The sequence below is a fragment of the Talpa europaea genome (assembly GCF_964194135.1).
Source record: "Talpa europaea genome assembly, chromosome: 11".
Classification (NCBI taxonomy): Eukaryota; Metazoa; Chordata; class Mammalia; order Eulipotyphla; family Talpidae; genus Talpa; species Talpa europaea.
Genome location: NC_140078.1, coordinates 100,323,372 through 100,340,657, shown reverse-complemented (window position 1 = coordinate 100,340,657; position 17,286 = coordinate 100,323,372). Strand labels below are relative to the sequence as shown.

Below are 17,286 nucleotides of genomic sequence, written 5' to 3'. Positions count from 1 at the left end.
CAGGCAGACGACTGAAAGCACTGCTGAGGGGAGCAGTGGACGAGACAGGAGAGGTCTCTCCGCCATGTGGGATTCTCTGGCTGGCCAGGAATCGAACCCACGCTGCAGAGGCTGCGGACAGCTTCACAGTGCTGTGCTCAACCCGTTGCTCAACCAGGGAAGGCCCAGGGTGATTTCCTTAATACTAGAAATACATGTGATTGAGTATCTTGTATACTGATTGGTTCCCTTTAAGGATTTTTTTCTAGTAGGAATCTGTTTTGTGAGTTTTTTTTTTTTTTATTTTATTTTATAAAGTAGATATTGGTCTCCCTGGTGGCCTAGTGTTTAAGTTTCAACACTATCACCTGTGTAGCCTGAGTTCCATCCCTAGCCAGGGAGGTGACCCACATGGTGCAGCAGACCTCTCCTGTCTCCCCACTGCTCCCCTCAGCATTGTATTTCAGAAGCCTGTTCTGATCCCCTCTCTCTCTGGTGAATCCTCTCACTGCCCCCCAGGCCCTCCAACACACCTCTGGCCTATACTCCAGTTCTTCTACGTACATACACACATGCGTGCGCACACACACAAAGTATCCAGTTGTGGAAACATTTTTTTAAAGATTTAATTATGCATACAATTACTGGGGTACAGGCCAGAGGTGGGGGAGGGGGTGAGAGGATTCACCAGAGACAGAATGGGGAGTAGAACAGGTGGATTTACTGAAATAACACTGCTGCGGGGAGCAGTGGGTAAGACAGGAGAGGACTGCAGGGCCATGTGGGTAGCTCCATGGCCAGTGATTGAACTCGTACCGCAGTGGCTGGTGGTAGCTTCATAGTGCTGAGACTTAACTCATTGCGCCACCAGGGAGGCCCTTTTTTGTCATTATTAATAGTGGTGTTTTGTTATGATTCTCAATTTTGGTGTTTAAATGAGTGGGGCCTTCAGTGAAGGGGTGTCCTAAGGAATTTGGTGATGTTTTTTCTTCTGTCCTGCTTTATTTTTTCAATGTTTTTTTATACCATTGGTAAGACAAGCTAATTGGAGAGGGAAAAAACTCACAAAGAATCTAAAAATGGAAAATAATTTTCCTTCATTCTCCCATTCTTTTATTTATTTATTTTTTTTTATAGAGGCATGGTTTTTTATTTATTTATTTATTTGTTTGTTTGTTTGTTCTGTTTACACATGCTGCACTGGGTACAGTCAGAAGCGCGGGAGGGTGAGAGAATTCACCAGAGCCAGAGCGGGGAGCAGAGCAGGCAGAAGGACCGAAGTACACTGCTGAGGGGAGCAGCGGGCGGCAGGAGAGGTCTGCGCGCCATGTGGGACCCTCCTCCGGTGGCCGGGGAGCAGCCGGGGATCGAACCGGCGCCGCAGAGGCCGCGGGCAGCTTCGCAACCCAGCGCTCAACCGCTGCGCCACCGGGGAGGCCCCATTCTCCCATTCTTGATGAATAATCATTCTTCCATGTTTTTTATTCATATGCATGTCTGAGTATGTGTGTTTAGACCTGCTCACTCTTATTCTTACACTTATTCACACTTGTGTAGTGTTTTCACAAAAGTAAAATCTTGTGATTATTGTCCTGCAGGTTGCTTTGTTTTTACTTCAGAATTGTCATGTCTTTGTTAAGAATTACTATCTCATTGTTTTTAATGGCTATGTGATACTCTGACAGTGACTCATAACTGAACCTTGTACACAGATTGGCAGGCATTTACAGTCACTCCAAGTTTTTGCAAAGTAATTTTTATAGTAATAGTGAAAATATTTACTGAAGTTCACAAATGATTTAATAGTTTTTCTTTAATAAATGTCATGATTCTGATCGGTCATTACATTTATTGAACAATATAGCTTTCATTTGTATTCCAAAGTTTTCTTAAAAGATAACAGTGGTTGGGCCTCCCCTGGTGGTACAGTGGTTGAGCACTGGGCTGTGAGGCTGCCTACAGCCTCTGCAGCACCAGTTCATTTCCCGGCCACCTGCGAGGGTCCCACAAAAAAAAAAAAAAAAAAAAAAGATAACAGTGGTTAATTATTGATGCTTTATTTCTTTGAAAAATATGTTTGGATTTTGTGAACATGAAGCTACTCCCTTGAGAGAATGTTAAGCAAATATGTATTATCCATTCTGTGTTCAATAGAAAAAGTTGGGAGCTGTTGTTTCATTTTTATAAATGTACTGAATTATTAAACTGTTTGCCTGTTTTTGTATATTTATTGATAATAGACTTTTGACCTGGCAATGACTCTCATCATCTATAGCACCAACACCCAGACAAGGAAGTTTACTGAGAGGGTGCTAAGAAGTAAGATTCGATCAGGCTGCTTTGATGAACAGCTGCTAGAGGGTACATTTTGTATTCATTACATGGTAAGTGTCAGGAGAGCCAGACACCATTAGTCTGGAAGTTGTAAAAAGATCCTCCCAGTGTGGGAACCTTGACCACACCACCTTGCTGACAGATAGCCCCGAATACTTCTTAACATAGTAGAATTATTATTTACCTTGATTGAGCTATGATGTTAATAAAACCAACTTGAGATTGGTGTTTATCTTTTTAACAAAAAGATCATAAAATTGGTTTATTTGAACTTGCATGATTTAGCCCCCAAATGTTTTTATAGAAAATTTCTAAATTTGGGTCTTCTGATTACATACTTATATAACTTGATTTTTAAGCTAAAATTGTAGTCTTACAGGTCTCATAAAATTTCATCTTAGTTTTAACCCATTGTGTAAGCCTGATGAGACTTTCGTATCTTAATTTTCGTATCTCAATTGTCCAGTTCATTGGTCTCACAAAATTGGCCTCTATATTCAGTTCTAAGTAGTTCTTACATATCCTGGGCATTTAGAAGAATTTTCTTAGAGACATGATTATATATTTGTTGAAATGTAAGTATTTCGCCACTCAACATTGTGACCTTTAGGTGATCATTTCTATTGAAATGTCAGCCATTAGATTTAGAATTTTGTTATCTGGAAGTGGTATTTTGCCAGGTAAATGTTAATAATGTATACCTTAGAAACCTGGGCATACCAATGGTTTGGGACATGGCTTAAGAGCTAATGAGGCTATAGAGTTGATCTTAAGGTTTTATATTTTTACGATTTTATATTTCAGTCTTTTCAGTGCTATTTCTGACATGGGTTACAATTTCACAGAGTATGGAAAACAATGTAATTTTTTTTTTTTTTTATAAATTTTTTTTTTTTTTTAAATAGAGGCATGTTTTATTTATTTATTTATTTGTTTGTTTTGTTTGTTTTGTTTATACATGCACTGGGTACAGTCAGAAGCGCGGGAGGGTGAAAGAATTCACCAGAGCCAGAGTAGGGAGCAGAGCAGGCAGAAGGACTGAAGTACACTGCTGAGGGGAGCAGCGGGCGGCAGGAGAAGTCTGCGCGCCATGTGGGACCCTCCTCCGGTGGCCGGGGAGCAGCCGGTGATCGAACCGGCGCCGCAGAGGCCGCGGGCAGCTTCGCAACCCAGCGCTCAACCGCTGCGCCACCAGGGAGGCCCAACAATGTAATTTTTTATTGCGTTTTTCTCAGTAAGCACTTAGTTCAGTGCTTCATTTAAGATTTTAAAAATTACGTCATTAAGAATTTGGATTTACGAACTGGTCATATACTCTGTGTCCTTTAATGTCCACTTACTGCCTGAGTGGTAGGACATGATCATGGTTTTGATCTTCTTTAAAAAAAATTCATCAACATTGAACCTTACAGAGGAGTTCATATCATAACTAATGTAGAGGGGCTTCATCTATTCCCAGGGAGGCAGTGTGATTAAGTGAGGAAAGTGTGATTAGATCTGGATTCAGTAAAGAGATGGTGTTAGAAGGCTTGTGGTTTTTATGTCTCTGAGCTGAAAGCTCAATTTTTAGCCATATATTGATTCCTGAAAGAAAACTCAGAATGAGGGGCCTCTCTGGTGGCATGGGTTTAAAGTCTCTGCTATCAAGCTATCGCCAGCCACTGTGGCCTGATTTTGATCCCCAGCCATGGAGCTACCCACATGGCACAGCAGACCTCTCCTTTCTGCTGCTCCCCTAAGCAGTGTATTTCAGTCGATATGCCTGTTCTGCTCCCCACTCTGTCTCTGGTGAATCCTCTCACCCCCGCACCTCTGGCCTACACCCCAGTTCTTGTATGTACAAATAAATAAAAATATATCTTAAAAAAAGGTCAAAGTGATGAAGGATTATTCTGCATCAATCTGAGATTAATGTTCCTTCAGTTTAAATCAGAGTTAGGAAGAACTCTTATATCCCCAAAAGGGCTAGCAACTCCTATGTGCTATAATAATTCATTTTTTTTCTCTCTCCTCTTCACCCCTGGAGGTTCTTAAGGATGTTTGTCCATCCATTCTGTCTCTGGCTCAGAGTTTGTTGGACTCACTAGACTACGGCCTGATGTCATTTGGCAGTCTCCTGTACAAATATGCATTTAAGTTTTTTGATACTTACTGCCAGCAGGTATGTTGAAATACTTATTTTGGAAAGGAGAGGATAGGGTAAAGGAAAGAATTATTAGTCCAAATGGATTGCATGTGATCTGATGTTTTTTTCTTGTTATTTGGAAGGCATTTGAGAGACAGAACTCTAAACTGGGAGTTGGGAGAACTTAATTATATGCTTAGTCTTGATAAAATGGGGACCCTGAACTGGAGGATCCAACTCTGCTTTTTGAGTTTTAAAATTCTCTGATTTTAAAGTAAAAACCCAGATCCAGTCTACTTTAAATAGACTGGAGGGCTGAAGGTATCAGGTGACCTTTCTACTCTGGGAATGGCATTTTTAAAATTTAGCTGCAAATGTTCAATTGGCAGCTGATTCTGTAATTTTTCTCTAGAAAAAAGTGTGGTTTAAAAAAACAAAAAAAAAAGGAGGAATCCTTGAACACCTGGCCCTGTTCCCAGAAACATCAGCCCAAAATGTAGTAACTTATCGGAGCAGGAAAGCTCTATTTGTGAAGATGATTGAGAGCAAGTAAACAACAGTTTCTTATTTTGGATTTTTTATGTGTTTTGTACCTATTATTAACAATGTTAAAGCACATTTGAATGGAACTTTAAAAGTGAAGACAAAATTTTAAAGATCTCTAGCAGAGCCAGAGCCATAGCTTCAGCTGGCCCAAGATGGCTGTTGCAGGTGAGAGAGCCGCATGCCTTGGGATGGAGTAGAAGCGCAGAGGCAAGGGAGGATTACATCTAATCACATAGTGCTCGTTGATAAGCAGTAGGCAGTTAGCCAAGACTGTGGTATGTGGTTAGATGGCATAGCCCTAAATATGCTGAGTTCAACATTAATGACAACTGAATTACAGTGGGACAGGGTGGTTGTGATTTTGACCAAATTGAGGTTGGTATAGCCTCAGGCGTGAATTTCTGTAGATGGCCCTAGCGTAGTTTTGCCTCACTCTGTTCTGCATAGGAAGTGGTTGGTGCCCTGGTGACCCACGTCTGCAGCGGGAATGGAGCAGAGACTGACACCGCCCTGGATGTCCTGCTGGATTTGGTGGTCCTGGACCTGCCTGCTATGAGGCTGAACGCTGTCTTTGTGAAGGTATCTAGTCCCGCTACTGGCAGACATTGGAATTTTTCTTTTGTGTATCTGAGACAGTGGATACTTGTTGGCCACTATTTTTGTATTCTACTTATTGAGGGCCTGGATTAGTGGGAGAGGCTGGACAGGAGATGAGGTGATAGTAAATACTAGAAAAAATAACTCCTTTGTCTATAGACTAGTTCATTCAACAAATACTTTCTATGTAATATGCACTGGACTCTATTCTGGATGCTGTGGATACTAAAGTCAGTACTGCCTTTGGTGGCAGACAGTAAGACACATTTGGAAGTCACTATAAATACCCCATGGCAAACTCTAAAACAAATAAAGCGCTGTAGACACCCCAGAGCAGGAATCACTCATTTAGCTTGGTAAGCTGGAGATGTCGTCAAAGAGGTAGAAACGTGAGTAATTCTTGAATGATGGGAATGCTTGCACCAGAGGAAGGTAAGTGAAGTACGTTGTAGGCAGAGGATAGTTGGAACAGAAGCAGGTGGCACGCACTTCGCAGTGTGTCTGAGGGATGACAGATACACGGGCAGGGCAGCCAGGGGTATAGGTGAGGGGTGGCGGTAGGTGAGCTTCGGGGACAGGACCAGATAATGAAGGGTCACAGCTATGATGCTGAGTGTTTCAGCTTCATAGACAATGGGGAGCTACTATAGGTTTTTAACAGGGGGTTGAGCTAATCATGTCTGGGCTTTGGAAGGTAACTGTAAAGGCCGTGTTATACCCAAATCAGAAATGAGAAAGCTGAGGCTTTGCCTGAGGTAAACAAGTAAGTTGTTCCTCTGTGATGCCTTCCACATCAGAAAGAGTAATTCATGGACGATAGATATGCTGAGAAGGCATGCTGTGACAAGACAGCCCAAGAGAACTATTCGGCAGAATATTGTTTTCACCGAGAAAAAGGAGAATGGAGGAAAAGAATGGGAAGAAATAGAAGATAGCGTACGATGGCACGTGTGAATGAGACATTTGAAATGTAGGATTGCCGATTCAGAGCAAAGTGGACAAATCTCACTTCTCTCTCCTGGTGACAGTGTGTGCTCTCTGGTAGTAAGTGGATTTAGGAAGCTGCCAGAAACTCTCATCTTGGGTCCAGAGAACCAGTTCTTTGGGCTCTGAGATAGCTTTAGAGAACTTGAGTTTTGGTGAAACATTCTGACTATGTTGATTTAGTCTCTCCATGCCAAGTTGAGCACTGTATGTCACCTTAGTCTCAGAGAGGGAGGAGACCCCCCAGGATCACAACCCACTGGCACAGTTGGGAATGTGCTGGCACCTGTTTGTGTACCTCCCACTGAGTCAGGACAACCCTGGTCTCTGCCCATATCCTCTGCCGACCAGCAGACAGAGCATGTTCCCACAGCCCCCATTGTCTCCCCACCCCCACACACTCCTCCATCTCAGGCAGGCCCAGCAGCCACAGGCACACTAACCACCCACCTCAGGAGCCCTGGCTTTTATGGTGAGCACCAGGACTTCTTCGAAGGATTTAAATTTTTTGATTTTAAGGAAATACTTATTTGTTTCTGACTTTATTGTTGGGGTTTTTTCCTCACAGGGTATATTAGATTATCTGGATAATATGACTCCTAAGCAAATACGAAAACTCTTCTATATTCTCAGTACTCTGGCATTTAGCAAACAGCATGAAGCCAACAGTCACATCCAGGTAAGAGGCAGTTGACAAAGAATCTTTTAAATCTCTTTGCTTGGAATTTGCTGAACAAAATCTCTTCAGCCTGTGTAGTAGGAGAGCTAGAGCATGTGGCCATAGTCCCAGCATTGGTTTATTATTTTCTTACCACAAACATTTAAGTGCCTACGTGTGCCAGGCACTGAGGTGGAAAGTATATCAGACCTTCTGTCGCTGAGGAACTTTTAATCTGTTGGGGGTTAAGAAATGCGTCCATAATAAGTTAACTATGAAAATTAAGAAAAACCATTCAGGTTCTGTGCTTTTTGCTGTGGGGACACAGAATTCCCTGTTTCCTGAGGAAAACCTGAATCTAATGTGAGCCTCATCCGGGTTTGCTGTCGTTTGTAGACACCGTTCTTTGACCAGGCCAAGCAGATGGGACTCAGGTGGAAATCATAACTTTAGTGCCACCTGTGGCTGTAATCTGTATTGGACTATGACTTTGAGCAAGCAGCACCCTTTATTAATTTTTAAAAATCAGTTATTATGCACATGTATATAGCGCTCAGGGGTGTAGAAGGGCGGTGAAAAAAAAGCTTGCCCCCCTCTCACGTCTCCAGGTGTCTTTTACTGTTCTAGTTCATAGCTTTCTAGATGTTGTGAGCATTTACAAATTTGTATTTACCTGTATTCTGTGCTTTCCTCTCTTGTTCTGAATTGTGTTTTATTATTTAGCAGTGTACTTCCAATATTGCTTCACATCAGAAATATGGAGCTACTTTGTTATTTTATTTTGGAATTGTGGTAAAATATATATAACAAATTCAATTATTTTAACCATTTTTTTCTTTTTTTAAAAAAAAAGATTTATTTATTTATTTATGCAAGCACTGGGTACAGTCAGAAGTGCGAGAGGGCAAGAGAATTCACCAGAGCCAGAGCAGGGAGCAGAGCAGGCAGACTGATGAAGTACACTGCTGAGGGGAGCAGCAGGCGGCAGGAGAGGTCTGTGCACCATGTGGGACCCTCGCCAGGTGGCCGGGAATCAAACTGGCGCTGCAGAGGCTGCGGGCAGCTTCGCAACCCAGCACTCAACCGCAGAGCCACTGGGAAGTCCCTATTTTAACCATTTTTTGATTGTATATTTCAGTGGCATTAAGTGCCTTCACGGCACTGTAATCATGGCTACCATCTATATTCAGAAATTTACATCATTTCAAACAACAAACTTCATACCCATTAAGAAATAACTCCGTATTTCCTTTCCTCAGCTCCTGGTAACTTCTAATCTACTCTCTGTCTGAATTTGCCTGTTTTATATAGATACTTCATCTAAATGAATATTTACCCTTTCCTTTTATGACTGGGTAACATCCTGTTGTATGTATATACCCACATTTCATTTATCCACTCCCCTATTAGAGTACACTGGGTTTGTTTCTGTCCTGGTGTGACGAATACTGTGATCACTGGTGTAGTTGTATCTGTTCGAGTCCCCTTTTTTCAGTTCTTTTGGGTGTATACCTAGGAGTAGAATTGCTGGGTCACATGGTGATTCTTCTGTTTAACTTTTTAAGGAACCACCCTAGTGCCCACACCATTGTACATTCCAACAAAAACTGTATGAGGGTTCCAGTTTGTCCACATTCACACTCCATACTTGCTTTGCATTTTTAAGTGTAACCATCCAACTGGGTGTGTAGTGGTAGCTCATTGCGTGTTTGATTTTTGTTTCCCTAATAACTAATGATGTTGAACTTTTTTCATGTGTTGATTGGTCATTTGTATACCTTCTTTGGAAAAATTGTCTATTAAGTCCATTGCTCACTTTTATGTGTTGTCTTTTACTGATGCATAAGAGTCCTATTTTACGTATTATTCCCATATCAGACCTATGATTTGCAAATGTTTTCTTCCATTCTATGTGTTGTCTTTTGACTCTCTATGGTGTCTTTTGATGTATAAAAGTATTTAGTTTTGATGAGGTCCAGTCTAACTATCTGTGCTTTTGGTTTTGTACTTAAGAAAAACCATGCCGGGCCTCCCCTGGTGGTGTAGGAGGTTGAACGCCATGCTGTGAAGCTGCCCGCAACCTCTGCAGCATGGGTTTGATCCCGGCCAGCTGGCAAGGGTCCCACATGGCGCAGCAGACCTCTTCTGTTGCGCCTGCTGCTCCCCTCAGCAGTGTATTTCTTCAGTCTGCCTGTTCTGTTCCCTGCTCTGTCTGGTGAATCCTCTCATCCTCCCGCGCATGTGGCCTGTTCCCCGGTTCTTGTATAAAAGAAATAAATAAATATTTAAAAAAAGAAAAAAAGAAAACCCATGCCAGTTCCAAAGGTCATGAATATTTTCCCCGTTGTTTTCTTCTAAGAATTTTATAGTTGTAGCTCTTAAATTCAGGTCATTGATCCACTTGAAAATAATTTACATATTTATGGTATAAGATAAAGATGTACCCTCATTTTTAAAATTTCATCCACTTGTTTTTCTTTTGAATTGTCTTGCTTGGTACCTTTATCAAAAATCAGTTCACCGGGCCTCGCTGGTGGCTCGGGGTTAAAGTATCCACACTATCAAGCTGTCGCCAGCCATTGCAGCAAGAGTATGACCCCTGGCTAGGTTGCTGACCCACATGGCGCAGCAGACCTCTCCTGTCTCATCCGCTGCTCCCCTCAGCAGTGTATTTAAGTAGATCCACCTGTTCTGCTTGCCTCTGTCTCTGGTGAATCCTCTCAACCCCTACACCTCTGGCCTACGTCCCAGCTCTTATATGCATAAATAAATAAAAATACTTTTTAAAAATCAGTTCACTATTATATGAGGGTTTACTTGGCCATTGTAGCCTTTGGTTTATGCATGTGTACTGATACTTTTAAAACTCTGTTCTGCTTACTATAATTTTATGGAAATTTTGAAATTGCAAAGTGTGAGCCCTCAAAATGTTATTTTCCAAGATTGTTTGGGTTATTTAAGGTGCCTTTAAATTCCACAAGAATTTTAGTATGGGTTTTTCTATTTTTGTAAAAAAAAAAAAAAATGTCTAGGATTTTATAAGAGCGTTGGTTTTTTTTTTTTGTTAAGATTATTTATGCATACAAGAACTGGGGTACAGGTCAGAGATGCGGGGGGCGAGAGGATTCACCAGAGACAGAGTGAGGAACAGAACAGGCAGATTGACTGAAATATACTGCTGAGGGGAGCAGTGGGTGAATCAGGAGAGGTCTGCTGCGCCATGTGGGTTGCTACCTGGCTGCGGATTGAACTCATGCTGCAGTCAGTGGCTGCGGATAGCTTCATAGGTTTCGTCTTAACCCCTTGCGCCACCAGGGAGGCCCCCAAAAAATGTCTTTAGGATTTTAAGGATTGCATCAAATATCACTTTTAGTAGTGTCATTATCTTAACAATATTATGCCTTACAATTCATGAGCATGTGATAACTTTCCACTAATTTAGGTCTTTAATGTCCTTTAGCAATGTTGTATGTTTTTTAACATAGAAGTCTTTTACATTTTGGCTAAGATTACTTCTAAATATTTTATTGTATTTCTTTGTTTTTTTGCTATGTAGCAAATAACATTAAGATAATTCACATATCCTTATGGAGCAACCATTGACATTGACAATAACAATGACTGCCCTTTAAGACTATCTGCCATCCACCCCGCCCTGTTCAAGGAACTTCCATTATTTATCTCTCATCCTTACAGAACCTCCCCCATCTTAAAGATGAGAAAAATGAGACTCAGAGAAATGAGAATACTTGCTTAGAACCACTCAGTAAATCGTACAGCCCTTGCTAGTCTAGGTTTTTTGCCTCCAGTATCATGGGCTCTTTTGCTGTGCCATTCCAGTACCTTCATCTTCCTTATTCTTTGTCTCCTTGCAGGATGACATGCACCTGGTGATACGAAAGCAGCTCACTAGCAACGTGTTCAAGTACAAGCTCATTGGGATCATTGGCGCTCTCGCCATGGCTGGCATCATGGCGGCCGACAGGTACATCTGGCAATCATGACTTCTGTGGCCAGTCAGGTTGCTGCCTTGTAAATTAAAAGTGTTCCATTGTAATGACATCATTATTATACTAGGTATTGAAGCCATTAGAGAAGTGAGCACATGTGTGTTGCGCCTTTGTAGCGTTCCCTTCTAAACTTGACTGTAATATATACCAGTTTTACAAACTTATGATCATGTCATTTTAGCCTGATAGTTAAAACTAGGACTTGCCAGGAGATAAAGTTCTAAAAATGCTTCCATAGAAGGGAAACCCTGCTCTTTCTGGGATGCATCTTTCTACATCTACTCCTGTCCAAGACATGAGGCAACAAAGGTTTCTCTTTTGCTGTATTCGTCCTGTCTGAGACATCATGTTGGGTGCAAATAAAATCTTCCTTGTGGATTTTTTTCCTCTTGCATTTTGATGCCATAATTGTGGCATCTAAATAATCATATTTGGGGCTTGATAAGCTCTCTTGTAAAGTAACAGGGTTCAGTTCATGCTCCTGGGAAGTGATTGTGGGAATTGCTCAGCTCTGAGGAGATGCATTGGAATCAGCATCTGTCATCCACAGAGGCCACATTGTGCCCTGGTTGAGGGTTCATGCTCAGAGCCGTACAGCTTGCCCCGGGATCAAGCTCTGACTCCTGTCTTTAGTAGCTTAGTGACCTTGGGCAAGTTACTTTACTCTTCTGTCTACTCTCACATTTGTGGACTAATGATGATAATAGTGCAGTTGGGAGCATGAAATGATTGGGAAGATGCTCAGTGCGTGCACTTATTTCTAATTTTCATAGAAAATTAGAATCTGAGACAGATAGCTATAGAATCTATAAAATAGCTATAGAATCTCAGATAGCTGTCTTTTCCTCTAATTCACATTTTGTGTGATACCTTTGTGCACTTTTGTCTCTCCCCTCATTCCACGAAAGTTAGCATCTGAAACTTATTGCTAAAAATGGTTACAAAATATCATAAAAATGAAGCTGAAATTCCTTTTTTTAGAAGTAGATTTTTCGGTTTGACCCCAGGGAGAGCAGACCTGAGCAATGAGGAGTGCACACAGGTGAGTTCCTGTGAAGTAGTCGGAAACATTTGTGAGTAACTGGGGGTTTGGTTCTGGTTACTGGTTTTTTGTTTGTTTGTTTGTTTGTTTTTTTGATAGTTAAAGAGCAGGTGTATTAGAAAAAGGATAGGATAGTAAAAGACACTTGCATAGACACAAGCGGGCAGGAAGAGCTGCTCCGAAAGGGACAGGTTTGCTAAGAGGGCCTGCATGGTTGCAGGCGGGTGGCCTTGAGGGGGGCTGCCTCCACTGAGAGAGGTCAGTGAAGAGAAGCCCAGGAATGGGAGAGGTCTCGGGCAGGCAGGAGGCTGCTGCCTGCCAAAGTGAAGGTGGGCAGTGGAAGTGCTGCCAGTTACTGTCTTTTTTATCAGAGAAAGCACTTTTTTCCCAAATAGTTTTTCTGAACATATAACTTTTGTGATTTGTACCCCTCTCTAGCATTTAGAACTGCTGGCTTGGATTGCATTTCTTTATCTAATTGGAAATTCCTCAGGTGTGAGGAAGGTGGGTTACATTGACACAATAGCAGATAGACTAGTGCACAGGGACAAGTGTATAATTAGAGGGTTGACTATAAAGTTACTTCAGATATAGAAAACAGAGGACCTTAAATGTGAATCAGGATATATTGACTTAATTTTTTATGCGGAGGTAGTTCTTAAGACTTCCTCAGCCTAGAGGTGGCATAGTCCAAGCATGCAGATGTCTAATGGATTGGAAAACCAAAGAGATTGGAGAGACAGACTGGTCAGGGGACTCAGGAAGACCTCAAGTGAAAGGTAATACAGGCTGCCAGTAAACTGGAAAAAGGAAAATCTTAATACCAAACTGGTGAATGGTGTTTAGGGGCGTTTTCAGCCTGATAGCCAAGCCATTCTTTTTCTTTGCTGCGCCAGGTGACCTCCCTGCTGCAGCTGGTCCACTCTTGCAGTGAGCAGTCTCCCGAGACCTCTGCGCTTTATTACGATGAGTTTGCCAACCTGCTCCAGGGAGGAAAACTGGCTCCCAAAGCCCTGGTGAGTGTCGCTTCTTAGACCAGCGCTGCAGAGAGGTGTTGCTATTCGCAGTGAAAGACAGATCATCCTATGAACTCCCTGTTGTTCTACCTGGGTAGGCTGTTCTGCCTCCCCTGGTCCCACACCTCTTTTCTGGGGCATCCTTCAGAGAGTACTGACAAGGGCGATGAAGATGTGTGGGTTGCCGCCTCTTGTTCCGTGCGAGACTCTGTGCTAAGCACTTTTCACACATGATGTCTTTTCCAGTCCAGAGTAATGCAGTGTGCATTATACTACCTGCTAGGAATGAGGAGACCACCATGTGAGTTAGGAGGGGCAGTAGTTTTGCTAGGGCTGTGCAGCAGATACACTCTGGGCCACACAACCTTAATGTTTTTCATATCCTGTAGGAATGGATTGGACAAACCATCTTTAATAATTTCCAAGATGCCTTTGTGGTGGACCTCTGTGTTGTTCCAGAAGGGTATGTACTGCTTACCCCTGATTCTACTGGTGAAGAAATTGTCAGTAGCTGGTATAGCCATGTGAATGCCCTTGATGTCTGCCAGGTCTCGCCCACTCCCATGACTTCTTTCATCCTGTCACCAATACCCAGGGCTCCCAGTTCCAGAATCACTAAAAGATTCCCCAAAATGTTCTTCTTGTCCCTTATTTTTCTTCAAAACAGGGAGACTGGTTTGTGCCAGTGGCTTCCCTCCTGGTCTGACTTACATCCTTTGAATTGGGACAATTCTTAGCTCTGAGTTCTCTCCACAGTGACTATCCGTTCCCGGTGAAAGCCCTCTACGGACTAGAAGAGTATGGCAGTCAGGATGGAATTGCCATCAACCTCCTGCCACTCTTGTTTGCTCAGGACTTTGCGAAAGAGGAGGGTGGAACTTCACGGGAACCAGACCAAAAGTCAGTACACGTTCTCTTTTCTAAAACTTCTCTTGGGTGTTGCATGTTTCTAGGAAACTGTATGGTTCTTGCAATGTATGGGAGCTGGAGTGAAAAGAGTGCTTTCTAAGACAGGTGGTGATTGGAGGGGACAGTGAGAGAGAATGGAGCAGTTTCCTGATTTTCTCTGGGACCCCATGGTTTGGATTTGGATTGTATCATGATAGCTAGCAGATGTTCTGAGTATTTTGTATTTCTTTGCCCTCTGGTGAACGTATTTATCTACCTCTCTCTTTTTACTCCTTCCTGCCATCTTACCTCTGCTTCCAACATGTCAGTCAGTACTCTCTCCTCACCCTCTGCCTCCCTCCAGAGTTCATTAGTAAAGGGCAGATATTTATTTTGAAGGAAAACTCCTTCATTATAACATCGGGTTCCCAATAAACATGTGCTAATGAGCCTGTAAAATATAATCTGGAAATGAGCTTTTCCTTCCCAGGTTGGTGTCTCCATTGTGCCTGGCTCCCTACTTCCGGTTACTGAGACTGTGCGTGCAGAGACAACATGATGGGAACTTGGAGGAGATCGATGGTTTACTAGGTAAGGGATGAGTAACTAGATTTTATTTATTTATTTATACATACATACATACATACATATATACATACAAACAAACAAACACTGGGTACAGTCAGAAGCCCGGGAGGGTGAGAGAATTCACCAGAGCCAGAGCAGGAACAGAACAGGCAAACGGGTGAAATACACTGCTGAGGGGAGCAGTGGACGTGGCAGGAGAGGTCTGCGTGCCATGGGGGACTCTCGCCAGCAGCCAGGGATCAAACTGGCGCTGCAGAGGCTGCGGGCAGCTTCGCAGCCCAGCGCTCAACCACTGTGCCACCAGGGGAGGCCCACTAGATCCTTTGTTTCCTATCATTGTTCTCTGGTAAAGTTTGGGAAGGAGCAGAGCAGTGCTTGTTGTAGGTGGAAAGGAATTTTCTAACTTCACAGGAGAGTATAGCATTAATAACAAAATTCCAAAGATAAAATAATACATACGAATTGCCGTTGTGTTAACAAATCAGTTTTTATAGTTCTGTGTTGCTTTTTGATCCTTGCTTCTGTAATTGTTGCAAGACTCCTTAATTATATTTGTTAACTGCTGCATAATATGCATGTATTTTTGAGATTAATCAAAGCTTAACTGCCAAATATGAGTTAAAGGTGAGTCAGTGGAAGCACTGCTAGCTTGAAGGGTGGCATCCAGGTTTTATCTACTGGAGCCAAAAAGGAGTTAGAGGGCCTCCCCGGTGGCGCAGCGGTTGAGCGGTTGCGAGGCTGCCTGCAGCCTCTGCAGTGCCGGTTCAATCCTCGGCCGCTGGGTGAGGGTCCCACACGGCGCGTAGACCTCTCCTGCCGCCCGCTGCTCCCCTCAGCAGTGTACTTTGTCACTCTGCCTGTTCTGCTCTCCACTCTGGCTCTGGTGAGTTCTCTCACCCTCCTGCGCTTCTGACTGTACCCAGTGCTTGTATAAATAAATCTTTAAAAAACAAAACAAAAACAAAAAGGAGTCAGAAATGCTGCTTCTTCTCTCTCAGACTGTCCTATATTCCTCACTGACTTGGAACCGGGGCAGAAACTGGAGTCCATGTCTGTTAAAGAACATTCGTTCATGTGTTCACTCATATTTCTTACGCTCAACTGGTTCCGAGAGGTAAGTGAAGTTACTGAATATTCTACATTTTGTCTGTAGTTCCTCTGGAAAGGCAACTATGTTCTTGGGCCCCAGGAGACTCCCTAAAATGTGTCCCCCAAGCACTTAACCCCTGTGCTCTGCTCTAGCTAATATGTCCCACCCTGTCCCTCCTATATGTACCTTCTTATTGCCAAATCAAAACACTTAGAGCTCATTTGATGTTGCCCTTGCTTTCCTATCTTCAAGCCTTCTTGTTATACTCTTCTGCCAGGATTAATTTCAACTTCTCTGCTGTGAAAATACTGTTCCTCCTTACATAGGTATACATTCAATGTTCTCATTTACTGAGATCAAGTGAATGATAATTTTTTCCTTCCTTCAGAATATCTGTATGCTTAGTGAAGTAGCAATAATAATGAAACATATAAAAAGAAATGATGAAAATGATGGTAACATCTTAACATCTGCCTCTCATTTTTCTCACGCATCTTATTTCTGAGAATGTCTGTTCCCTTGAAATATCTCCTCTTAATCTCACAATTTGATTCTGATGTAGTCGGGACAGGTATTATCCTGAGTTTACACATACGGAATTTCAGATGCAGAGTTCAAAGTCATGTAAGTGCATCAAGCCCTTACATTGTGCCAAATGGTGGGCTCATTTATTTTGCACTATTTAGTTCACATAACTGCATTCCCACTTTATACTTGAAGAAATAAAAGATAAGAAAGGCTGAAAACAGAAAGCCTGTGTTCTGCCGCCGCTGCGCTGCTCTCTTGTTACCAAGCGGTCATCTGTTCGGGGCTTTTCTCTGTAGCACCGGTTGGGAACACTTCTGTTACAGGCTAAATTCATAGATCCTGTCACTCGTGGATCTCTTTTAGCTCTGGCTGAATAATACAAACAGGTTGAAATGGGAACAGCGAGAAGTATGGGAGTTAACTTGTACGTTTGCAGGTTGTAAATGCCTTCTGTCGGCAAACGTCACCAGAGATGAAGGGGAAGGTGCTCACGCGCTTAAAGCACATCGTAGAGCTCCAGGGGCTCTTGGAGAAGTACTTGGCAGGTAAGTGAAGTGCCCTGTGGTGGTAGCCTGCTCGGACAGCAGAGACAAAGTAGAGAATTTAGTTTCTGTCAGGCTTAGTACTTCATCTGAGACAAAGAAATATATGTTCCACAATTTTTTTCAATAAACTAGTACATCAGTTTTCCTCCCAAGAGATCTCGCGGCTTACAAAAATAAAAAACGCCAAACACTGGTTGGGCTGTTGTAAAGTCACTTTGCTTCTTCGGAGGTTAAACTTCCAGTGCCCTTTACTTTCCTGAACGTAGTTACACACCTGTGAAAGGCCTCTTGATACCTCTGATCATTAACTAAATTCGTGTTTTTTTGTTGTTGTTGTTGAAGATTTATTTACTTAT

General features: G+C 42.5%; 1 protein-coding gene across 1 annotated transcript in view; it reads left to right on the top strand.

Moving 5' to 3' along the window:
• The window catches only part of FANCD2 (FA complementation group D2), a gene marked incomplete at both ends in the record, with an annotated part of 53,378 nt that overhangs the window by 16,421 nt on the left and 19,671 nt on the right, over positions 1 to 17,286 (top strand). The window contains 12 exons of the mRNA XM_084247838.1: positions 2,220 to 2,363; positions 4,340 to 4,474; positions 5,432 to 5,563; positions 7,134 to 7,244; positions 11,099 to 11,208; positions 12,215 to 12,275; positions 13,172 to 13,291; positions 13,681 to 13,754; positions 14,048 to 14,191; positions 14,670 to 14,770; positions 15,766 to 15,881; positions 16,822 to 16,930. Coding sequence (XP_084103964.1) covers positions 2,220 to 2,363; positions 4,340 to 4,474; positions 5,432 to 5,563; positions 7,134 to 7,244; positions 11,099 to 11,208; positions 12,215 to 12,275; positions 13,172 to 13,291; positions 13,681 to 13,754; positions 14,048 to 14,191; positions 14,670 to 14,770; positions 15,766 to 15,881; positions 16,822 to 16,930 — 1,357 coding nt within the window. The remainder of the gene's footprint in view (positions 1 to 2,219; positions 2,364 to 4,339; positions 4,475 to 5,431; positions 5,564 to 7,133; positions 7,245 to 11,098; positions 11,209 to 12,214; positions 12,276 to 13,171; positions 13,292 to 13,680; positions 13,755 to 14,047; positions 14,192 to 14,669; positions 14,771 to 15,765; positions 15,882 to 16,821; positions 16,931 to 17,286) is intronic.